At 39.8% G+C, this 21,799-nt stretch overlaps 1 protein-coding gene across 3 annotated transcripts in view; it reads right to left on the minus strand.

Annotated features, from left to right (window-relative positions):
• Nucleotides 1-720: 720 nt before the first annotated feature.
• LRIG3 (leucine rich repeats and immunoglobulin like domains 3) overlaps nucleotides 721-21,799 on the minus strand; it is a 64,349-nt gene continuing 43,270 nt past the window's right edge. Inside the window, exons 10-19 of one of the 3 annotated variants that reach the window (XM_090042414.1) lie at nucleotides 20,235-20,306; nucleotides 19,805-19,876; nucleotides 17,141-17,304; nucleotides 13,758-14,078; nucleotides 12,611-12,892; nucleotides 10,483-10,935; nucleotides 10,116-10,274; nucleotides 7,521-7,664; nucleotides 7,301-7,441; nucleotides 721-1,922 (exon numbers count right to left, since the gene is read on the minus strand). In XM_090042414.1, coding sequence (XP_089898540.1) covers nucleotides 1,678-1,922; nucleotides 7,301-7,441; nucleotides 7,521-7,664; nucleotides 10,116-10,274; nucleotides 10,483-10,935; nucleotides 12,611-12,892; nucleotides 13,758-14,078; nucleotides 17,141-17,304; nucleotides 19,805-19,876; nucleotides 20,235-20,306 — 2,053 coding nt within the window. In that variant the 3' untranslated portion in view covers nucleotides 721-1,677. Of the gene's footprint in view, nucleotides 1,923-7,168; nucleotides 7,442-7,520; nucleotides 7,665-10,115; nucleotides 10,275-10,482; nucleotides 10,936-12,610; nucleotides 12,893-13,757; nucleotides 14,079-17,140; nucleotides 17,305-17,490; nucleotides 17,556-19,804; nucleotides 19,877-20,234; nucleotides 20,307-21,799 lie in introns of all 3 variants that reach the window. The other 2 variants (XM_090042412.1, XM_090042413.1) reach the window with 2 other exon arrangements.

Consider the following 21,799-nt stretch of genomic DNA (forward strand, 5'->3'; position numbering starts at 1 on the left):
TCAAATAACCATCTCAATGTCTGTCACCACATCACCACATCTGGTAGCAATGAAGACAAACTAGCAGTAAGATTTAGAAAATCTGGCAATATGATAAACTAAAACACGCAAAATCCATTCTCTGTATTTAGACCACCAGTGACTAAGGATGGATTAACTTCCTGTCTCTAATGCTGGCGCCTAAATTAAAAGGGGAAATTACACCACAAATCTGGGTACCAGGTTTCTGGCTACAAACAATAAAAGCCCTTAAACTCAGCTGTTAGGCAGGGAAATCTTTGCTCCAGACTTATCCTCTGAAAACTGTTTCTATGATGGTCTGTCCTAGCAGCTGCTTTCAATTGAGTTTGAAAGAGGAGTTTTGACAACTATATAAATTTGCACCTTCAAAGCGAGCAGATTTAAAAACATAATGTCTTGTAATATTAACCATTTCAGAATAGAATTGTTTTAATACATTGCTGAAAACAGGATTCAGAACTTTTTAAAATACCAGATATCTGTACTAAGGAAACAAAAAGGAAGCTTCGAGTCTTAATTACTATCATATAAATAAGCCATCCTCTTTCTTGGACTTAGGGTTAATTGTATTCTTGTTAGATTAAATTTACAGTTGCTTGACTGAGCAACTGAATAAACACAGAACACATCTATTCAGAAGCAAAAAAGGTCAGCTGAATACGAAACAGCAGAAGTTAAAATAAGGAAGCAATTCTCCTGTAGTTTTATGTCCTTTTAATGCTGCGCATGTGGAAGTGGTTGTGGGAGCAGAAAAGAGGGACACAGTATGGGAAATCAAAGACTCAGACTTACATTACATTTTTGGCAATTATTTCATACTCAAGCCATTTACTTAGACGAAAATGATGCTACTAGGCCCTGATTTTTGTAAAAAAACAGAATACATTTCTGCATATCTTTGTATCAATTTAGCATACTCACCTTGACATGGTATACACATGGCTAGACAGCTGACATTCCAACATTATGAACAGGGCAAATATGGAATCTGTGCATACATATTTGATTGTGGATACACAGAATGGAAGAGCCATCTGTAACTGAACTCACAAGCAGACTTGTATGATTGGACCTATTAGGAGCTGAAGATACTTAACCTGATGAAACAAAGTCACTTCATTGTAGGCAAATCTATGAGAAGTAGCAGAGGACTTGGTACACTACTTATGTAAGTTTTTCTACAAATGTAAATCCACCTTGCATTTCTCATACACTAATGTGGCTCAAGACCACAAGGCAGCATAGTTTATTAAGTGATGTGCAAATAAGATGCATGATACCTGCAAACAGCATTCATAAAATGTACAGTTGCTGGTACAAGTTTAGAATGCTTTAGTACTCATGTCAATAAAATGAAGTCTGGCAAAAATACACATAGTATTATTTACACCGTTAATTTACAAAAGATAACATTTGCATAAAACAAAAGCTATAAAATAATTAGAAATATAGTATTTTATAAGGAATGTATTCCCTGTATCTCATTTTGGCAATTGTTTTTCATATTTAAAAAAACGTATCGATTCTTTCAGAATTCATGGCTCCATGATGGCTCTCTCTCTTTTTTATTTTTCTGCTTAAATTAAAACTCCACATTGAGGTAGTACATTAAAATATTGTTTTGGTTCCATAAATCAATGGCAAGTCCAAAAGCAGCTATGTATCCAAGTCACAGGACTGGAAAGTAGGAGTCCTAAAGTTTTCAAAAGACTGTTTATAAGTACAAATGTTATTTTCCTCTTGAGAAAATGTCCTGTCCTTTCCATCTTCCTCTGCCTCTGAGTCAAAATCCAATGAGGCATGAGGATTATTATGGGAGGCTTTTGGTAGACAACTTGCTGGCTGTCTATAACTTGAAAGAGATTCCAACTGAGGCCTCCATAAAGGCTTTCCAAATGTTCCTGCAAGAAAGAAAATGTGTAAGTGCAAATATACTCATGTTAACAGTAACGAGTCTCTCTGAGTACAAGAATATGAGCCAAAGGCAGACAGAGCTCAAGTTCTTGAGGATGAGATTTGGCTTAGTATCTAAATTGTACTATGATTTCCCCACCAAAAAGGAAAAAAAGGGAAAAAACCTGATCCCATGAACAATTTAAGACTCTCTTAGCTGAGACATGTTTTTCCAAAGTAAATGACTTGGTTGACAGCCATTCAGAACAACCCACTCTAATTTCACTGCCTATATTTTCATCAAGTCTCAGTATAACAAACTGCAATCAGATCACAAGATACTTTCTAAAGCAAAATATAGAACAAATCTCTTCAACATGTTCTTAGTGTGTGGCTGTACTTTTTAGAGTGACTAAAATGTGTTGCTTAGCTAGGCTGATATTAAAATCTACATGATTATTTGAAAACCATGCACCATGCCACCTGAATGCTAAACAGAATACTCTTTGGCAAAGTCTAACATCAGTAATGAAGGAACTGCAAGCCAAATTGTGCATTCATTTGCACCTGTTTATCTCCTTTGCCCACAACTGTCTAAACTAAGGCATGATCAAGCAAAATTTGCTACTTTAGTCAATTTTATTAACAATTCTGTTGATGGACCAGCCAGAAAAAGAATAAACCTTCTCTCATTCCTTGCCATATAGAGCCACTGCAGGTAAACTTTGCTAAACTAGAGGAAACTGAATAAATGAAAGAATGACATAGATTTAAATGCATCAAAGCACAGTGATCTGTTAAGATCTCATGAGTTCTTTGAGGGTGTTACAGGTTGATTTTGAAACAATAGATTTTTATTTATAAAATTATTAATGATTTTGTACTGGAAGAGTCATGTTTCCAGTACTAAACTTGCTTTAATGAAAAGTTTATGAAAAAACTACTGTGAAACAACTGGAGGCATGGCATTTCACATATGCACCAAATGATCTGCAAACCTATTTTCCTCTCACCAAATAGAGAAATTTACCACTGCATCATGCTTCTGAAAAAAAAAATTAAACTATGAACTTTCCAACTCAAGCATCAACAGTATAGTACATATATCGGCTATCCAATAGGACAATGTATGCTGGGCAGGAGGGGCGGGGCTGGGGATTATTGCTGAGTTTTAAGATGTCTGAGGAATCCAAACCGTGTTCTGCAAGTTTTTCCACGGATATGATAGGTGGTGCCAGTGGGGGAGGGCATGGGAAGAGGGCACAGCTGTTGGCCGGGATGCTGTGCACTTTCCTTCCTCCTCTGCCATTTCTCAGCTTCCTGAGTAAGGCGGATGGACAGTAGCTTGGTGTATGATGCAGCACCATTGAGACCTGTTACCAACCAGCACTTCCCAGTTTGTAAGGCTGATGCCACCCTTCTTAAGGTATGTTTTCAGGGTCTCCTCTTACTATGATCGAGTTGAGAGAAGAGGACTTGTTTCAGGAGACAAGTGTCAGCCATCTGTGCACAGTGGCCAGCCCAGCGGAGTTGTTGTTTCATGATCTTTGCCTCAATGCTGGTTATGTTAACTGCAGAGAGGATGCTGGCATTGGTGCAGTGATCTTGTCTTTCCATCTAATATGAAGGATCTTCCTGAGGTGATGCTGATGGAACCATTCCAAGCATTTAAGATGGCTTCAATACATCATCCATGTCTCACACCTGTAGAGGAGCATGGGGATAACCATGGCATGGTAGACCAGGATTTTAGTTTCCATCTGCAGATCTTGGTCAGCAGACATGGTAAAACAGCTTTCCAAAGAATACACTGACACAGAGAATCCTATGTTTAATTTCTACATCGAGACTGGCTGAGAAAGGTGGCTGCCAAGGTGTGGGAAATGCTCAACATCTTCCAGGGGTTCTCCACCAATGGTAATTTGTGTGTGGGGGGTGGAGGGGGGAGGCAAGAGGCAGCTTGTGCTGGGGCAGGCTGATGGGGAACCTTACTCTTCTCAATATTAAATGATAGGCACCTGAAAAAAGGTCAAGGGTGGACTGCAGATCGGTATCAGTGTGCATGAGAATATCAGTCATTAGGGTACTGAAGGTCAGTGATGCCAGTCTTGGTAACTCTCATTTTGCTGTGAAGGAGCTGCAGGTTGAAAAGCTAACTATCCATTCTATACTCAACTCCAGTTCTGGGAAGAAGGCAGTCATGGATGAGAATCAAAATCACAGCAAGATAGATGGACAAAAGAGTTGGGGTGATGACACAGGCCTGCTTGACACTAGTACAGAGGGTAAATGGGTCTGTCTCAGATCCACTGCAAAGGACTCCAGTGGTCATCCCATTATGAAGTAGCCTGAAGATACTAATGAACTTTAATGGACAATCTAGCCAGCAGCTTCCATAAGACTTCACGACTGACTGAGTCAAAGGCCTTGGTTAGGTCAAGGAATGCCATAAACAGCTCCTGGTGTTGCTTTCTACACTTCTCCTGGATCTGTTGTGCAATAAAAAATCATGTTGGTAGTACCCTGTGATGGTCTAATGCCACACTGGGATTCTGGAAGGACATTTTCGGTAAGGGGAAGGTGATTCAGAAGGATGCAAATAAGAATCTTCCCAGTAATGGAGAGCAGGGCAATGCCTCAGTAGTTTCCACACACTAACGTGTCCCGTTTCTTGAAGATGGTTACAATGTTGGCATTCTGTAAGTCAGGAGAAGCTTCCTCATCAACCCATATTTTGATGAGAAGTTGGTGAAATTTTTACACTAGTGCTGTTCCAATAGCTTTGAAGACCTCTGCAGGAATGCCCTCCGGTCCTAGTGCCTTTTTCTTCTTGGTCTGAATGATGGCACACCAGACTTCCTTGAAGGATGGGGGATCAGCAACAGAATCTGTTACTGGACGTTGAGGGATGGACTCCATGGTGGCAACTGAAACCTCAGATTCACAGTTGAGCAGAATCTTGAAGTGCTCCTTCCAGGTTTGTTTGATGGATACATTATCTTTGAGAAGGGTGGAGCCATCTTGGGATCACAAGGGGGTTGAGCCAAAGGAATGGGGAATATAGGGCTTAAAAATTCTGTTGAGGCACAAGCTGTTGAAGACAAAGGCACTGGAGTCTAAACAGCTGTCTGTCACTACATACTAACTTATGTATGTAAAAACTTATGAAACAAACTAAAAATAGTGGGTGATGTTTCAAGTCGAACCATAAAATCCTGTGAAAAACATATGACACAAATTCTTTATTCTGATAAGTTAAATGTATAAACCCTAAAGGAATTTAAATTTAAAAAACAACCTTTGTTGTTTAAGGCAATAATCTACACAATGTATCTGCAGAATTATATTGATTTTCTATACTTCAATTTACAATATAATCTTTTATCTGAATACAACCGTTAGAATGAGACAGGAAATAAGGAAATGTGTGTACAGAAAAGAATGTGCAAAACTGAACACATTGTTTTATAAAAGCTGATATTAAAAAGCCTTGTTACTTGAATTACTCATTCTGTAGGTCTGATATGTTTATTGATTCAAGACTGGTCACACGCACACTGCTAGGAAGAGCTACTGAATGGAATGTCAGCAGTGAGCAGTGAGTCAGAAATCTAGTTAACACTACAGAAGGAGAAAAGGAAAAAGAAAGGAGGCTCCATAACAATAGTCAGCTTGGATAAATGAGGCTACGCACACATTTCTTTAAATAATTAATGTTCAGATCCTAAAACAGGACTTAAGTTGACTCTTAAGTCTAAAATACAATCCAAAAAAAACCCCTTAATGCCTGCTTTCCTCTGAAAGTACCTAAATTCACTAGACATGTCCTTGTTTGACCTCCAAGTTCTTTAGCCAACTGCAGTTCTCTTTTTGTGCTTGCCCAGAACAGTCTTAATGTGAGCACTGAGGGCAAGGCACTTTGCTCCTATTTCAGTGCTGTTCTAGAAACTATACAGAGAATTGGGTAAGTACCCAAAGAACCCAACAAGTAGGTACACTCAGAACCCATTTCTTCCTCCTCACCCCCAAAGGACCAGGTCCATCACAAAATGCAGTCGTACCTATTTTCTTTCAATACAGGCAACAGGAGGAACACTGGTAGGGCCATATCCCATTAATATACTCAATGATTCTCAACCAGGGTGCCAGGCATGAAATGTGAGGAGATAAGCAGGTGTGTGCAGACAAGTGCAAGTTCAAGCTAATTCCTTCTTGGCCACTGTCCTGTCCCCACTAGCCAGCACCTCTGTAAGGAGATGAGCACTGTAATAAATAATTAGTTTTTGAAATGGGGTGCTGCTCAGGTCACAAGTTATGGACAGGTGCCTCGAGTTTAAGGTTGAGAACCGCTGATATAAATCAGCTTGTGCTGTGCTTACCCACTTTTGCTGATTCATGGCCAACAATGCTAAAATAACACACAGCAAGCAGCATCATGCTTTGCATTTGTCAAATCCAATTTTAGTTTTATAATCTCCTGTGGCTCTGACCAGTCAGTGAGACACAAGACAGAGATTACTTGGCTAATCATCAGAGCGCTCACCCAGGAAGCTCTCTTGAGGGGAGAATCCTCCAGGCTTCCCCAACTTCCTGAGTGAATGCTTTAACTAGGGAGCTGTAGGTGCTGAGCTCCCGCTCAGTCAGAACCATTTAAGAGAGAGAGGGAGCTCTGCTTCATTTTCTAAAGGAATGGTTGTAGATTCCTGCCTTCAGAATCAAAATCCCAAGAAGATGCAGATACCTTCCTATAGCTGTGATAGATGCCTAGGTATCAGAGAAGAGCAGGAGTCCAGACAAACCTATTGCCTAGGTCCAGATAGCACCTCACTCAGCCTCTATGTTTTTCAGATCACTGTTTAAAAGTACTCAACTCTCCCTCATGAACTGTATAGGTGCCTAACTCTGGGTTCTGGATTCAGTCTGGGAACAAGACAACAAAAACATAGGTGTTGCAATGCCAAACTTGCAGGTACATTAGTCCTTCGGTGGATCCAGCCCTCAGTATCTTTTTAAAAATCCATATATGAAGTCACAAAAATACTTTGAAAAAAATTAGATAAGATTCATGTTGGTTTTCCCTCACCTCTTTTCAGATCCTTCATTTGTATAAGGATACTCATGTGAGTTAGTTGTTTAAAGACAAACAAACAAATCTCTGTATTACCTGTTCTTACAAAGGTGTGAAAATTAATGTTTCTTGGTGTAGCAAAACCATGAACAACAACAAAACTAAAACATAGTGACTAAAACATACCCATGAAAGTGCTGCTAATGATATCAGAAGATAGTTCCTGACTTCTATTCGAATCAAATGCATCAGAGTTTAGACTCAAGCTTTTCACTCCACTTCCTTCATTTTGAGTGTAAGTGGTAAGCAGTTTGCTACCTGTAGCCTGCATTTCCATACTCCCAACATACTGGTCAAATGGATCTTCTGGTGGACGTGAATATTGATAGCATTCTTTTTTCTTTAAGAAACTAGATTCATTAGGCTCCATATACACTGTTCTTTGATCAGGGCTGCAGCCTTAAAAGTTAAAAAAAAATTATCAGAAATATCAAAATGCAAGACTGAAGTAAGAGGACTACAAATTTATTTAACTTACTTGTGTTATATGCCTCAAAAGCATCTGAGCCATAAGCATTCCCTTTTAAACACACAGTCCCGGAAGTCCCCAGATAGTGGCATAAGAATGGATCTGTAACACCTTCCAGATCTGTTTCACTGCCATTATCTAGATGACAAATGCCTTAAAAATAGAGACAGTAAATCAATAGACAGGCTTCTCTTTTCTAGGCTTTACTCTACACTATTTTTTCTTGTGTTGGGGTTTTGCTGTCCTTCAAAACCTTATTTATACAAATACACAACTAAAAGTCATACTATGTATAAAGAGATATAACATTTAAAGGAAGAATAATTTTAGCAAAAATTGAATTAATCAGTTTTAGAGACACACCGCGTTTTAGTCCCAACCCTTTTCAGGAGGGTTATGTTAAACAGTTATTGGATAAAAATACTGAAAAAAACAGTTCTGGAAACCAAAACCTAAACAGAAACCAGAACCTAACCACTAGACAAGAATCATGTTCTCCCTTGTGGTTTTTTTCCTAGTCCAATGAATCTTCTAGCACCAATGCACAGCTTCAAATGGAAGAGTGGAGAGCACCTTCACCCAGAAAAGTGTCCAACTTAGGGCACACAGAGGTGGGGGATTTGGACGTGAACCTTTCAAGATGAGAATGGAATGGAGTCTGGGGTCACCATTCCTGGAAGAGCACTATAACCTTATAGTGTAATAGAGTACCATAGAGTATAACAGACAAATCAGGATCATCTCCTTTTCCTCCAACAGCTATACAATTTTAAGGGAACACTAAGCTCAGTTCTCTGAAAGAAATGACATAACACACCAAACCTTCTCTTAAAGGTAGGAGCTACAGAATCTGAATGGATTCAGGTGCTTCCCTGCAGCCTTGAAATCCTGCTTGATGCAAGAATTCAAACCCACTTCTGTCCTCCAACCTACTCCCTATCCTACCCCTGTTCTCCTACTGACTAGCTGTAGGCATGCTGGCATTATGTAGCTCTTTGCTTAGCATACAAATATTCTGGATATGGCTATGAGTTATCTAAACTTTCTCAGTATACTGTTTAGGGAGCACAGATTCTAGACTCCACTCCAGATGCCAGAGACCTAAGAGTGAGACGTTGCAAAACTTAATTTTTAGTTGCATAAGCCTTTTATTGGATCTGCCCCTAAGGACTTTTCTGCAAGGAAAGTTTCATTGGTTATATTCACATACAGTCTTTTTTTGCATAAAACACACACCTTGGCCCCCCAACAACCAGCCCCTTAAAACTGAGGTGAATGTATTAAGTAGGGAAACTGATTTTCCACCCTGGAGGGAAGCACCCTCTTTTGACTCCTGCTCCAGTTTAGCAACTGTTGTGTTACTATTCAAACTACTGAGGTCAAACAGTTGAAATAACAGCTCATTGTTGTTTACTCCAGAGTTATCAACTGTCTCTCCTTTTTAATGGTCTTGATGTTCCACTAATCAAGCTAATCTTTCTTGTGGCAATGTTTCTGTTTGCTAGCTGCTGCTGGTCCAGCTCCTATTTCATAGCATTGGAAACTCCTTAGCTCTTTTCAACATCAGATTTGCTCATAGAGATGAGTCGTCAGCAACAATGAGGGTTCCAGACTTAATTAAGCAGGTGAGTCAGCTGAAAATTAAGCTCTGTCCCTAATCTATGCAACAAGAACACTGGAAAAATATTTTTCTTTAGTTTGCCTTTCAAAAAATAGATGTTTGGGGTGTATTGTATGCAAGAAAACAAGGTAGTTATAGCACTAGTGAATGGCCCATCAAGTATGACCGGGGGGAGTAGGGGGGGGCAGGGACAGAGCACCACCACCCACTACCCCGTGCTGCTGCCGTGCTGCTCTCTAGGGGGGAGAAGCTTGCCTCACTATCTCCTCCACTGCCTCCAAGTAGTCGGGCTACGGGGAGGGGAGGGAAGGAGTGGGACCAGCAGCACTGGCCTTGACCCCCCACTCTGTTCTCTCTATCCCCGCCGTCATGGTGGTGCTCCATCTCTGGCGGAAGGGGATGGAAGGGACGGTGGGGATAGACTGGCATAGCAGAGTGCTGCCATGATGGCGGGGACAGAGCGGGGGGCAAGGCCAGCGCTGCTGGCCTTGCCCCCCTCCCCCCCCATCCTGCTCATCAGAGGCAGCAGTGGCCTTGCCCTTGCCCCCCTTGGAGGTAGCACTCTGCTGTGTGTGGCTGTCTGTGTGGAGCACTCTGATTGGTTGTTCCAGTAAGCCAATCAGAGTGCTCCAAGAGCATTACAGACAGGCAGACAGACGAAGCCCTTTATATATATAATATTGCCCCCCATGTAAACGTCAAAGAGTTTCTTTCTTGATCTGGTATGAGTTGTTTCTTAAGTAGTATAAAATTAAATTAAAGACAGCCCTCTCATAATGGTCCAATTCCTGTTTAGGAACACTCACTTTGGTACAAAGCAGCTTACACTATGTAGATAAGTCAATTAGTAAGCAACCTACAGGTCTTCTGCTATCAAAGTAATTTCACTGAAGTGCCATTTGAATATATTAGTTAGAAAGACAATAGTTAATTTCTAGTCACCAGTAGAACGTGTAAGATGTGTAGGGCCATTAGGCACTTACCATTACTATCTTTTTGCTGCAAGAAATATCCTCCCATGGAAGAAGTTATGAACTGATGATGACTTCCATTTTCTGATGATCCATACCCATCCTGCCTTTCAGCTAATGTTCCCTGGGATGACAGGTAACTTGGAATGTCAGCAGGCAAATTTGTCTCATCTATAATTAAACAAAAAAGAAAAACATCCATAAAACCATAAGTATATTTCAGGATCCTCTGCAGACTTTTTAGATCAGCTAGCAATGTGATGAAGTTAACAAGTAACTCATCCTTCTGAATTTAAGTCAAGAAATATAAATTGCTATGCCGAAAAACCAAACATACTTGACAGATGTATTTTCAAGTGCTAAACTTCAGTTTACACACCTGTATTTGTAATGCTGCAATCTTCATTTCTTCTCCTTGTGTGGTATATGATGACCACCCACACAAGGGAAGTTCCCACCACACAGCAAACCACTGCTATGATCACAACACCAACTGTGGCCCATCCATCATCATCTAATGATGGGGCTATGTTTTGAGGAGAATCACAGGTGGGAGTAGGAATTACATTAAGACGAATGTTCCCTCTTTCTGTTCCAAGCGTATTTGACATTTCACAAGTGTATTTCCCAGCATCTTCCACATCTGTGTCGACAATAATTAGTAACTGATTGCCTGCAGCAAAGAAGTGTCTTTCTGTTACCATCAAAGGGCTGTCATCCTTAGTCCAGTTCAGCCGTGGTGGAGGGCTACCACCAGCAATACATTGCAAAACTACAGTTTCACCTTTTGTTACAGTTCGGTCCAGCAAGGGCCGCAAAAATGATGGCGTTTCTGAAAGGAAATCATAAACACAATATTTGGAATTGACTCCAGAAAAACAGGTAAATGTCCATCCCTCTCATATCCTCTAGCCCACAATATAAAACATTATTGAGGGCAATATTCAATGTCACAAAACCTGTACTTTTGTGTTTTACTTTTCATTTAACTGTTAAAAAGCCAGAATTTTTACATAAACAAGTAGTCACACATGAACTATATAAACATACTTGTTGCAACCACTCAGGTGTCAAGACCAGCTATTAAATATGCTGCCAAAAGCCATTTTAGAACTTTACTTCCACATGAATGTTGGAGTAGCCAACAATTTTGGAAAGTGATTTAACTAAATTAGAGGCATCATTAAGCCCTAATGAAGCTTAAAGCTGTTTGGAGGGAAACTACATTCGGGCAGTCTGAGCTAAAAGACTACATTCTGCTCATCTTCAGATCAGAAACTAAATGTATGTTACCCCTACAAACAGAATAAAAACTTAGGAAGTGAAGACACACATTAATGCCATATTCTTGAGAATTAAATTCACACTTGACTTCTCTGCTCTTAAATAGCTAGATCACTTTCTTTTATATACTCATGTAAAAATTATAGGTTTTACTGCAATATTTCTGTGTTCATGTTGTTACAAAGATGCATACCTCAGTTTTCCCATATAGGTAGTACATGGAGAAAGCATGGGTTAAAGAGACACCAAAGCACCTACAAGTGGGACTAGACGGACCTTTAGCACCAAGAGAATTTTGAATAGCTCTGTTGGCATATCAAAGGTGAGATGGTGGACCCCAACTGGCTGAAGTGAAGTTAAATGAGATTAGCATTACAAGGGAAAGGGAAGTATAAATAAGAAGGTGTCAGCTCACAGCAGGAGTAGTCTGAGGAGAGTCTGGAGATAGACAGTGAAGGAACTTGGGGGCTCAGGAGCTAGAAAAGACTGGAAAGAGAACTATATAGCAATCTTTGGGGATGCTCTGGGGACTGATTTGAGGACAGAGGAACTGCTTAATACTTTGAAGAAGGGGGCAGAGAACTACTGGCTGGATGGCCTCTGCCCCAGTAAATGACTTTATTAAAGCAGCAATGTCTGCTGCTTGGAAACTTCAGGTTGTACTTGGTCTCCGCAGCAGGAGGTAGAGTTCTTCTCTCAGGAGAGAAATGATGCCAACTCCTTGAGCCAGGGCCATGGAGACCCAGGTAGTGTGAGGGACTGAAAGTCCCAGGTCTTAAGAGTCTCCAGAGACTGCGGTCCTGGGGTAGGGGAAGATGATGTGACAAGGCTGCAGTAATCCTGAGCTAACACATCTCCTCCTACCGCTCCAGAGGGGACTCTGTGGCAATTTACCATACCTATACTTTCAGGAAATCCATAAGCCTTCTCCTTTCCATACATTCAATAATTTCAATTTTAACAATGCACTGAGAAATGAAGCATCCCTCTTTGTTATTCTGTATAACGTAATTGTGTATTTCTAGCCCAAAACCCATCAGTATATATTCATTCAGGGAACAGATTAAGAGAGTTCATTTGAAGCAATATTTTTAAGGGAATTTAAGCTTCCAAAAGGATACACCAATAGTGAATTTATGCAAAACTCTCTATTACAGTCTATAGAACATGTTATTAACACCTAAAAATGACATTAAGGTAAGACAACTTATGCCACTTCTCACCTAGTACTGTCAATGTTGCATTTGCTGAGATGCTTCCAGCAGTGTTTTGAGCTGTACAGCTATAAACTCCAGTGTCCTCAATTTTTACATCAACAATAAAGAACACATCATCCTCAGGCATGACATGCATACGTCTCTTGCGTGCTGCAGGAAAGTCTGTGCCACCATCTTTTTGCCAAGCAATCTGTGGTACCGGATGACCAACTGCAGCACATTCTAATCGGGCCATTGCCCCGGCACGGATGGTTAGGTCCATGGGGATCTTCGTAAATGAAGGCAGCACTAAAGCAAAACAAATGATGTTGGACAAATTATACGTGTTTCTTCCTTTGCACAACAGTCTCAATTTCTGAGCCCTCAGCTCCAACAAACATGAAACTTATTTATAACAATTTCGATAATAGCCCTTACAAGGTTTTAAAAAGCCAAGCTATAATGCCTAGAAACTTTTGAAAAACTGAGTAACTACATTTTTATATTTAAGGAAAAATCTTGTGTTGAAACTCAGGGCATGCCTACACCATGTCTCTAGTGCTAGCAGGAAGGGACACACTCAGCAAGCTACTCTTGCTCACACATGCTGAACCCAGAAATGCAGCAGTTGAGGATGCTGCACGGGTGCCTCACACAGGTTCTCGGAAGACCTCCCTCCAGCAGGCATGGGAGTGACTGCAGGGGTTCCCTTGGGAGTGGCTTAAGTTTGCATTTAGAGCTCTGATGCAGGTAAGCAGGAGCGGATGACCAGGGTGTGAGTACATGCCTCCCTACTAGTCCTGGGGACACTGTGCAGGCATATCATAGGAAATATGGGTTTGAGTCACAACTTTGCTATGTACTTCCTGAATGCCCTTTGCCAAGTAACAGTTAAACTACTTAAATACAACAGTTCTATTGCTATCTCTCATAAATGGGGAGTATAACACATCCTATCTCACTTTGTCTTGTCTAGTTTGATAGAAACACCTTGTGGAAGAGGGTTTATTTATTTATGTTTTTAAAAGTGTTTAGCACAATAGAGCCAACAAGAATGGTAATGTTATCTTAATTCATTATATTTTCTAAAAACTGCAGAACTCGAATTGTACATTGCATCTTGTTTTAAAATCAGTCTTTTCCTAATCCAACAAGTAGAAAACAAGGTGCTTACTGTTTACTGTAAGCTTGGCTTTGATAGAGTAAGATGAACCAAAGTGATTTGAAATAACACACTGGTATTTTCCTTCGTTGCTGAATTCAACATTGCGTAGCCGAAGAATGGTCGTGTACTCCATCACTTCACCGCCCTGTGCCCGGAGATGTGCATAATTCTCCATTTCAGCATCATGCAGTAACTCATTGTCCTTCTTCCATGCAAAAGTCATTGGGGAATCACTGCTGCTGGCTGCTGAACACACAAAACTCAAATTGGAGCCTCTGATTGCTGATTGGGTTTCTGGCTGGACAGTGATCTGTGGCTTAGGAAAATCATCTGTAAGACAGGACAAGGAAAAAGGTGTGATGCTAAGGAAGAGAGGCCAAGATCTGAGTCCCTACAACATGCTTTTAGCTTGCAAGCCTTCTTTTATACATTGAGAAAAGAGTCAAACAAGTATTTATGAAACATATACATGTTTTAGTTTTATATTTCATTTGCCTCCAGACATTTAAAGGATGCCATATTTATGAGTTTACTGTGTCAAGTTGTATTTATAAAAAGAAAGCACATCTAAAGCAGACTGTGTGCACTGTCTATACAAAAGCTTGGCTAAGGAGAACTATACTGTAACATCTGCAAAAGCTACTTTGCCTGTCTGTCACTAAGCCTCAACCTCATCTTTTCTATAGCTCGGGCTGCAATGAGCTTTTCTTGGTAGTTCTTATGCTACCAAAAACTGCCAGGGTTCTCCCTACATCCACAAAAATAAAACCACATAAAGAAATCATTGCTACAGTGATTGGAACCCTTTGTTCCAGTTTATAAATGCCAGACTGCTGAAAACCTGCTAAGCACAGTAGCTCATGTATTTTGAGTGTTGCTTTTATTTATTTTGTAACAAAGATGGAGATGTCTGAACTGTGGTATTTTGTGGTGTTCCATGTTCGATCCTTCAGTTATTTTCCTGTAAAATGTCAGACCACTTGACAAGAAAAAAAGATGGAATGAATTTAACCCTCACATCCACATTAGAAGCAGCAGTTTGAGTTCTGAGACATTAAATGAATATCTCATTTGAGGTAGTAGCCCTGACTGCCCCAGGGTTTGACCCAGATTAAAACAGGCATGGCACAGTCATTTATATACATCTCTTCCAAGCTGTTCCTTTCCCAGTAGGTCGCCAGCAAGAGCACACAACTTAGAAAGCTTGCCCTGGGAATGACCTGCAATAGCCTTACACAGATACATGCAGCCATGCCCAGAGAGAAAGTACTAGCATATTTTATCCCACATACTTCAGAGGGATTTAAAGCTGAACAGTGGATTTGTAGATCTGTAGGATCCTGGGACAAAAGGCTTTCTCCCAGAACAAATCTATTTACAGCCTAAGAGAGCACCAGGTTGTTTCCTTCTCCTATTTCACACCTAAATAAGTTCTCCAGATCAAATTCCGACATCGGCAGTAATCTAAATATGAGTTTCCCCAAGTACACTGGTGATATGAAAGAAGAAACTGAATCCACCTATGCAGTGCTAAAAGAAATTAAAATCATTAGGAATATTGTTTGGATAAGGAAGCTGTTCACTAAAATAAGCTGATGCAACAGACCAGATAAAAGTAACTTATCATCAGTAAGACTACTCAGACTTTTTAGAGAATCTTAATATATTTCTCATTTTACATAAAGTATTAGTTTCAGCATTAGACTTAAAGGAAATAGAAACAATTTTACTTATTTAACCATATTGTATTTATCACAGCACCACTGTTGAAAGACTAAATAGTTAATATGAATAACTTAGATACCTATTTTCAGACACTTAACAATTTATGCAAAACAAAATGGCTCATGATTTGTTTCATTTTTGAACAGGGCATTTTAGAAAGTATGCTAATTTGACCATTTCCAAGTTACACAGATACTACACATTGTTTCCATTAATAAATTTTAGATTTTCTCCTCCTTTCACTGTTTCTGAATAATTCTCAAAATTTTATCACGGTATGATTCTGAGGGCTTGAACATGTGTGTCAAGCATACAAAACTAGTAATTTACCCAAATCTCAGCAAAACACAAGACAGGCTAAATCTACTATCCACTTTTCATAGCTAACCATTACTTCTTGTTTGTTGGAGCTTATTCGATTTTTAGAAAGGAACAGTACAGTGCAGTTTATACATATTTTGGGGACTACAGTGGTGCTTCCCAAACTTTTCTTTAGCCTGACCCCATTTATGGCCCTATTTGCTCAGTAAGGCCCCTCACTCCAAAATCCACAGTCCCCCATCCTGGCAACCCCACTTGCTGATGCTGCAACCCCATTTGGGGTCACGACCCACAGTTTGGAAACCACTGGACTTGCGCGAACTATAACTTTGAACCCAGGACTGAATACTTGAAAACAAAGAAGAAATGGCTAAATTGTTTCTCTCTACAGTCTTGCATCAGAAAGTTCCAGCAATCTCTATGCACAGCACAAAGCCTAAATGTTTAGCCAGGCTGCCTATCTGACCAACTTCTGTAATGGTAACATAGTATCTGCAATAGCTGCATTTTGGAGGTTCAATTAAAGTAGTTCATACAGTTTTATTAAATTAAAGGACTGCATTTTCTTTTCTGTTATAAAATTGCTTTATTTTTTATGTTTACTCAAGTACTAATTTTCCTTAAGGTTTTCCTCTTTGTGAGGGAAGGGCTAATGTATTTTAAAAGCCTGGAAATGTTTTACAGCTAGCACCAAACAGTAAACTACTATATCACTGAAAAAAAAAATCAAAATTACCTTTGGCTTAATAGAGTGATTTTTAGATGTCAATTTCCCTACTATAATTTGTCACTGGAAGGGATTTCCTTCTAAGTAAGGAAATATCCTTCATTAGCTACCTGGTAATTTATTTATTTTTGTTGTCATCATTAGACCGTCACCTCAAAATTTATTCACCTACAATGTCACACTTTAAGGAAATTCTAACATAATTTGCACATGATTATCCAAACAACAATAACAACATCTTAGAATACACCAAATGTGTCATATTTTAAAAAATGATGCTAAACTAGACAGGATCCATTCTTAACTCTGGAAACACACCTTTACTACCACAAATCACTGAGCTTTTCCTTTGCGCATATCAGGTAATCATGCAGTCCCATGAGATAAAGTGAGAAAAATGTCACTATCGCCTACTCTGTATGAAACTGCAGGCTAGGAATCTCTAGATCAAAGTTTGAGGAGCAGAGGATGAAATGTTAGCAAACTATTATTAATCCCCCTCTGAGCCTACCATGAGAAGTCGAAGTGTCAAAACACTACAAAAAAACCCCCAAAACCTGCTAAGGAAAACTTGAGGAGGAGAGAAGCAGGGGAGGTTGGGGTGGGAAGGGGTACTCACCACAAACAAACCCATCTGGACTAACAGCAAAAATACTTCTTCCTTTTAGCAGCTGAGGATGTGCACAACTTGAATTTACAAAGCTCTGAAAGTTGTTCTCCAAAACCCACTGTGGTAACCATTTTAGCTGGCAGTCGCACAGAAGACTTGATGTATTTAAGTACCTAAAAATCCCCCCAAAAAACCAATTACATTCATTTTTTTCTAAATCTACACAAGCAAGTCCAGTCAATAATATTACATTTATTTTAATACAGTCACATTTAATATTTAATAAGCTAACTTTATCTAGTACATATGTGATATCATCATAGACTGTAGTCTTCAAAAACAGAAATTTTCATTCTTACTTGCCAATTTGTTTTTTGAAAACCAACATTTTGCATGCTTGCAGATGGGCAGCTCTGTACTTGATCTGGATTAAGATAGGTGAACAAAAGGGATAGAGCAGTGATGTTAAAAGAAACAATGCTCTAGAAGAGAAGGGTTCCACGTGCTACATATTCAAGCTGTTTCCAAAAGGCAACATTTTGAAAATAAAGATCCTTTCCTTCTAGGTATTTCCAAACTGAGGATTAACCAGCTCTTCTTGGGAAGCAACTAAAAACTAAAACTGTAGCAGGACTGATAATAGAAGAAATAAGTAGCATTACAGTGATATATACATGAATTGTTTAAAACAAAGAAGAAACATCCAACCGTTTTTTCTGGCCGCAAGAAACCTTTTGTCAAAATGAGGCAAAAGTCCAGGTTGTAATATCTTTTGAAACTATACATCAACAATCACAGGCAAATTTCTGTCCCACCTGAATGCAATGTGAGTCATATCACTGATTTCACTGGCTCTAAGATTTTGTCAGATCTATGACTTCCAAATAAGTTTCCTGCTCCTTCTGTCCAAGACACTGCTGTAGATCTTTTACTGAAAAATATGAATGCCTGCTGGCATATGAACACTCCACTCCTATAAGCACTTAAATTGCAGAGGTATTATCCATTTGCTTATAGTAGATTTTGAAACTATTTGATTTCATCTGAGATTCAGGGTCAAGAAAAAGCAGTGAAGGCTACCAGCTTCATTTCAAAATAGAGCCTTTATAACACCCAATTTATATACTTTTGTTGTCACAGACCTCAATGGGAGCAGTGGGGCAAAAATCCCAAATAGTTTAATTGCCTGTGACAGAATAGGGCTGGACTTGATGTTTTAGGAGGTCCCTTTCACAATTCTGTTTCTAGGCATCCCACAGGGTGTTTTGGATTAAGGTTAAAAGATGGATCTCAAAACAATTTATCAGTGACCTCCTAGAATTTGCTTGGGAAGCTATGACAAATATACAACTGACCACCCATTGATAACATTATCAACCTAGGAGAGAATGGCCAAAAAAAAGCCTCTGTGGTCTAAATCTAAAGATACTTGATTATTATACAGAACCCTAAAAGGAACAGAACTTTTCTAAATGAAAGTATGAAGGATGATCCTATTCTCAGGATGGAAGGAAACTAGTTACTATTTTCCTGGCCATCCTGGTACTACAAACAGTCATAGCCTTGTCTAATCTATTCTAGAATCCTAAATAAGTAAAATTACCGGTAAAGCATAACGAAAGAAGTTAGTTTAAATAAATTTTGGGACAGGACATTACATTTTCTCTTATGGCTGGTAGACATGGGCAAATACACAGTAGGTAATTTTAGGGGAACCCCAAAGGTAACTCTTTCTAAAAAAAAATAAAAACAAAAAACCCCCCAAAAACCCCAGATGGAATAGCTTACTTCTTTGAAAAGCTAAAGTATACATTGTCCATAGTATCGTCAAGCCTCTTCCTTTACTAGACCTTGTTTAGTGCACTACCAACTACTTCTTCCCTAAGACCTGACACTGGAAAGTGCTAATCAAGAATAAGAGTTTCCAAGCAGTTCCAGCTCTAACCCAGAATAGTAATCTGGGGACATCTGATTTTCTCGGGATACCAACAACAAAGTTAAAGGTAGTTGCTTCATTCAGCTTGAATAGTTACTCTCACTGGCTTCCCCTGATCTGCCACATTACTCATTTTCTCACTGTAGCCATGTCTACTCCAGTTGTTTGTTGTCAGATTGTGCAAAGTTAAAAAAAAAAAAAAAAGGAGATAGCACTACTGGGAGGTATTAAGTGTGACCCAAATAATGAAAGAACAGAAGTCTTTTCCATTTCAACATGAAATGGAAACAGCTACTGCACTGATGAATATGGGGGAAGGAGGAGTCACTCAAGCAACCCCTTCTTGACTTAACCTCACATGGTCACAGAGCAGAGGGACCAAAGTATAAGGATTGACAGATGGGTCACTGCAAAAGAGTTATGATGCTGATGTTTTCTAGTCCAAAGATAGCAGTGCTCAGATCACAGCACATTACATCAAAGTTTCTCTTATCTCATATATTAAAGATCAAGCTGTTTAAACTAGGGCCTAGATTCCAAATGAAGTAGACACTGAACACCTCATCAGAAGCTACCCAACTGTAGTGCAGTCATTATGCTAGGTAGACACACACATGCCTACTGATGTATTAAGTTATAGGACTTAAAAAGCTACTAAGAGCAAGATACTTAATTAGCAAATTATCTGATATTGTTTGATTTTCCTTTTATGGAGTTGTTCAGTGACAAGTACTTACAATTCTTTCAGCTTCTTCATTTGTAAAAATGCATTTCCTTGCACTGACATAATTGCATTGTTACTTAGATCTCTGAAAGAAAGAATAAACATGTATTAACCTGAATAAAGTTACAATGGAAGCAACAGTAGTTTACATTCCAAAAAAAGAATGTAGTTACAAGGTCCATAACCAAATGCAGACAATATAAAGCTTTGTAGTCGATGTGCATTTTATACATTGCACTTCTAGCAGGTTCCTAAACATAAAATTCTACTAGGAGTATTATACTTCTGATCAAATTTGTAATTATGCTTTACTCTGACAGCTATAACCAAAGCTTGTTCATTTTATGTATAAGTTACTTTTGACATACACTTCGACTACTGTTGGGTTGTTTTGACATACACTTTGACTACTGTTGGGTTGCATATGAATTTCAAGAACTTACAGGTGTTCAAGTGCATCCAAGCCAGAAAATGCTTTCTTTGTAATGGATCTAATCCTGTTTCCTTGGAGTATTCTGGAAAATATAAATATATAATGTAGAACAGATGCAATAAAACGGGGGCACTTTTTAGAACTATGAAAAAAATGTTGTGCAATTGTTTTTCTGGCACTTATTACTAAACTGTGACTAATGCTCTCCATTCAACCTTCTTAAAATCATAGAATCAATGAGTGGGAAGGGACCTAGACAGATCATCTAGTCCAGCCCCCCGCCATGGGCAGGAAGGAGCACTGGGTGCTCATAAGACCCCAGCCAGGTGCCTATCCAGTCTCCTCTTGAAGATTTCCAGGTAAGGTGAGAGCACCACCTCTCTGGGAAGCCTATTCCAGGCTCTGGCCACCCTTACAGTGAAGTAGTTCTTCCTAATATCCAACCTAAACCTATCCTCCCTCAGCTTGTGGCCATTGTTCCTGGTGACCCCAAGGGGGGCCCTGGGGAACAGACTTTCCCCGAGTCCCTGCTGGTGACCCCTGATAAGGTTGTAGGCAGCCACAGGATCCCCCCGCCTCAGTCTCCTCTTGCAGAGACTGAAGAGATTCAGGTCCCTCAGCCTCTTCTCATAGGGCTGGCCACTGAGGCCCCCAACCATATGAGTGGCCCTCCTCTGGACCCTCTCCATGTTCCCCACGTCCTTCTTGAAGTGCGGCGCCCAGAACTGGGCACAGTACTCCAGCTGCGACCTGACCAGCACCGCATAGAGGGGCAGCAAGACCTCTGTGGACCTGTTAGTGATGCCCCTGTTGATGCATGACAGGGTGCAGTTGGCTCTGCCTATTGCTTCGTCACATTGGTGACTTATATTCATCCTGGAGTCAATCCTGACTCCAAGATCCCTCTCTGCCTCTGTGCTGCAGAGAAGGTCAGCCCCTAACCTATAACCATAATGCTGGTTCCCTCTCCCCAGGTGCAGCACTCTGCACTTGTCCTTGTTGAACTGCATTTTCACTGAAGAAAATCTCTCTTTCCTAAACATACTAATTTTTCCTTTTATTTTTATTTATATTATGGGAAGATTTTAAAAGATGTACAAAACTAGGAGGGTGGATTTTTTTTAAATGGAGTAATGTAAATTTATGGCTGTATTTTTGGAAGTACGTTGTTTCATTATGACAGTCATTTCCACTGGATACTAAATTACCCTATGAAAGACTATTGTTGGGCACTATGGTTTTGTACTCTTTAACAGCATGTCTCATTTTCTAGTATGAACAGGGATATACCAAAGTTGCAATTTCACGATGTTCATGGAAAATACAAAATCAGGCATTTTCCGCAAAAATCAAAAAAATCTGTTTAAAAAGAGCTCCCCTCCAAAGTGGGGAAGAGTAGGGCACTGTGTAAAAATAAATGATTTGTCTTTGTTTTTCCCCTTTGGGCACCAGCCAAGATAGCTGCTTCTCCTGCCCCAGCTGTTGATTGGCTAAGGGCTGCCCTCATGCAGCCTCTGCAGCCCGGGAAGACAGGGACAGGTCCAGCCCTGCTTTTTTTAGTTCTCTGCAGCCAAA

The sequence above is a fragment of the Crocodylus siamensis genome, chromosome 4 (assembly GCF_052110815.1).
Source record: "Crocodylus siamensis isolate JL-2025a chromosome 4, ASM5211081v1, whole genome shotgun sequence".
NCBI classification, from domain to species: Eukaryota; Metazoa; Chordata; order Crocodylia; family Crocodylidae; genus Crocodylus; species Crocodylus siamensis.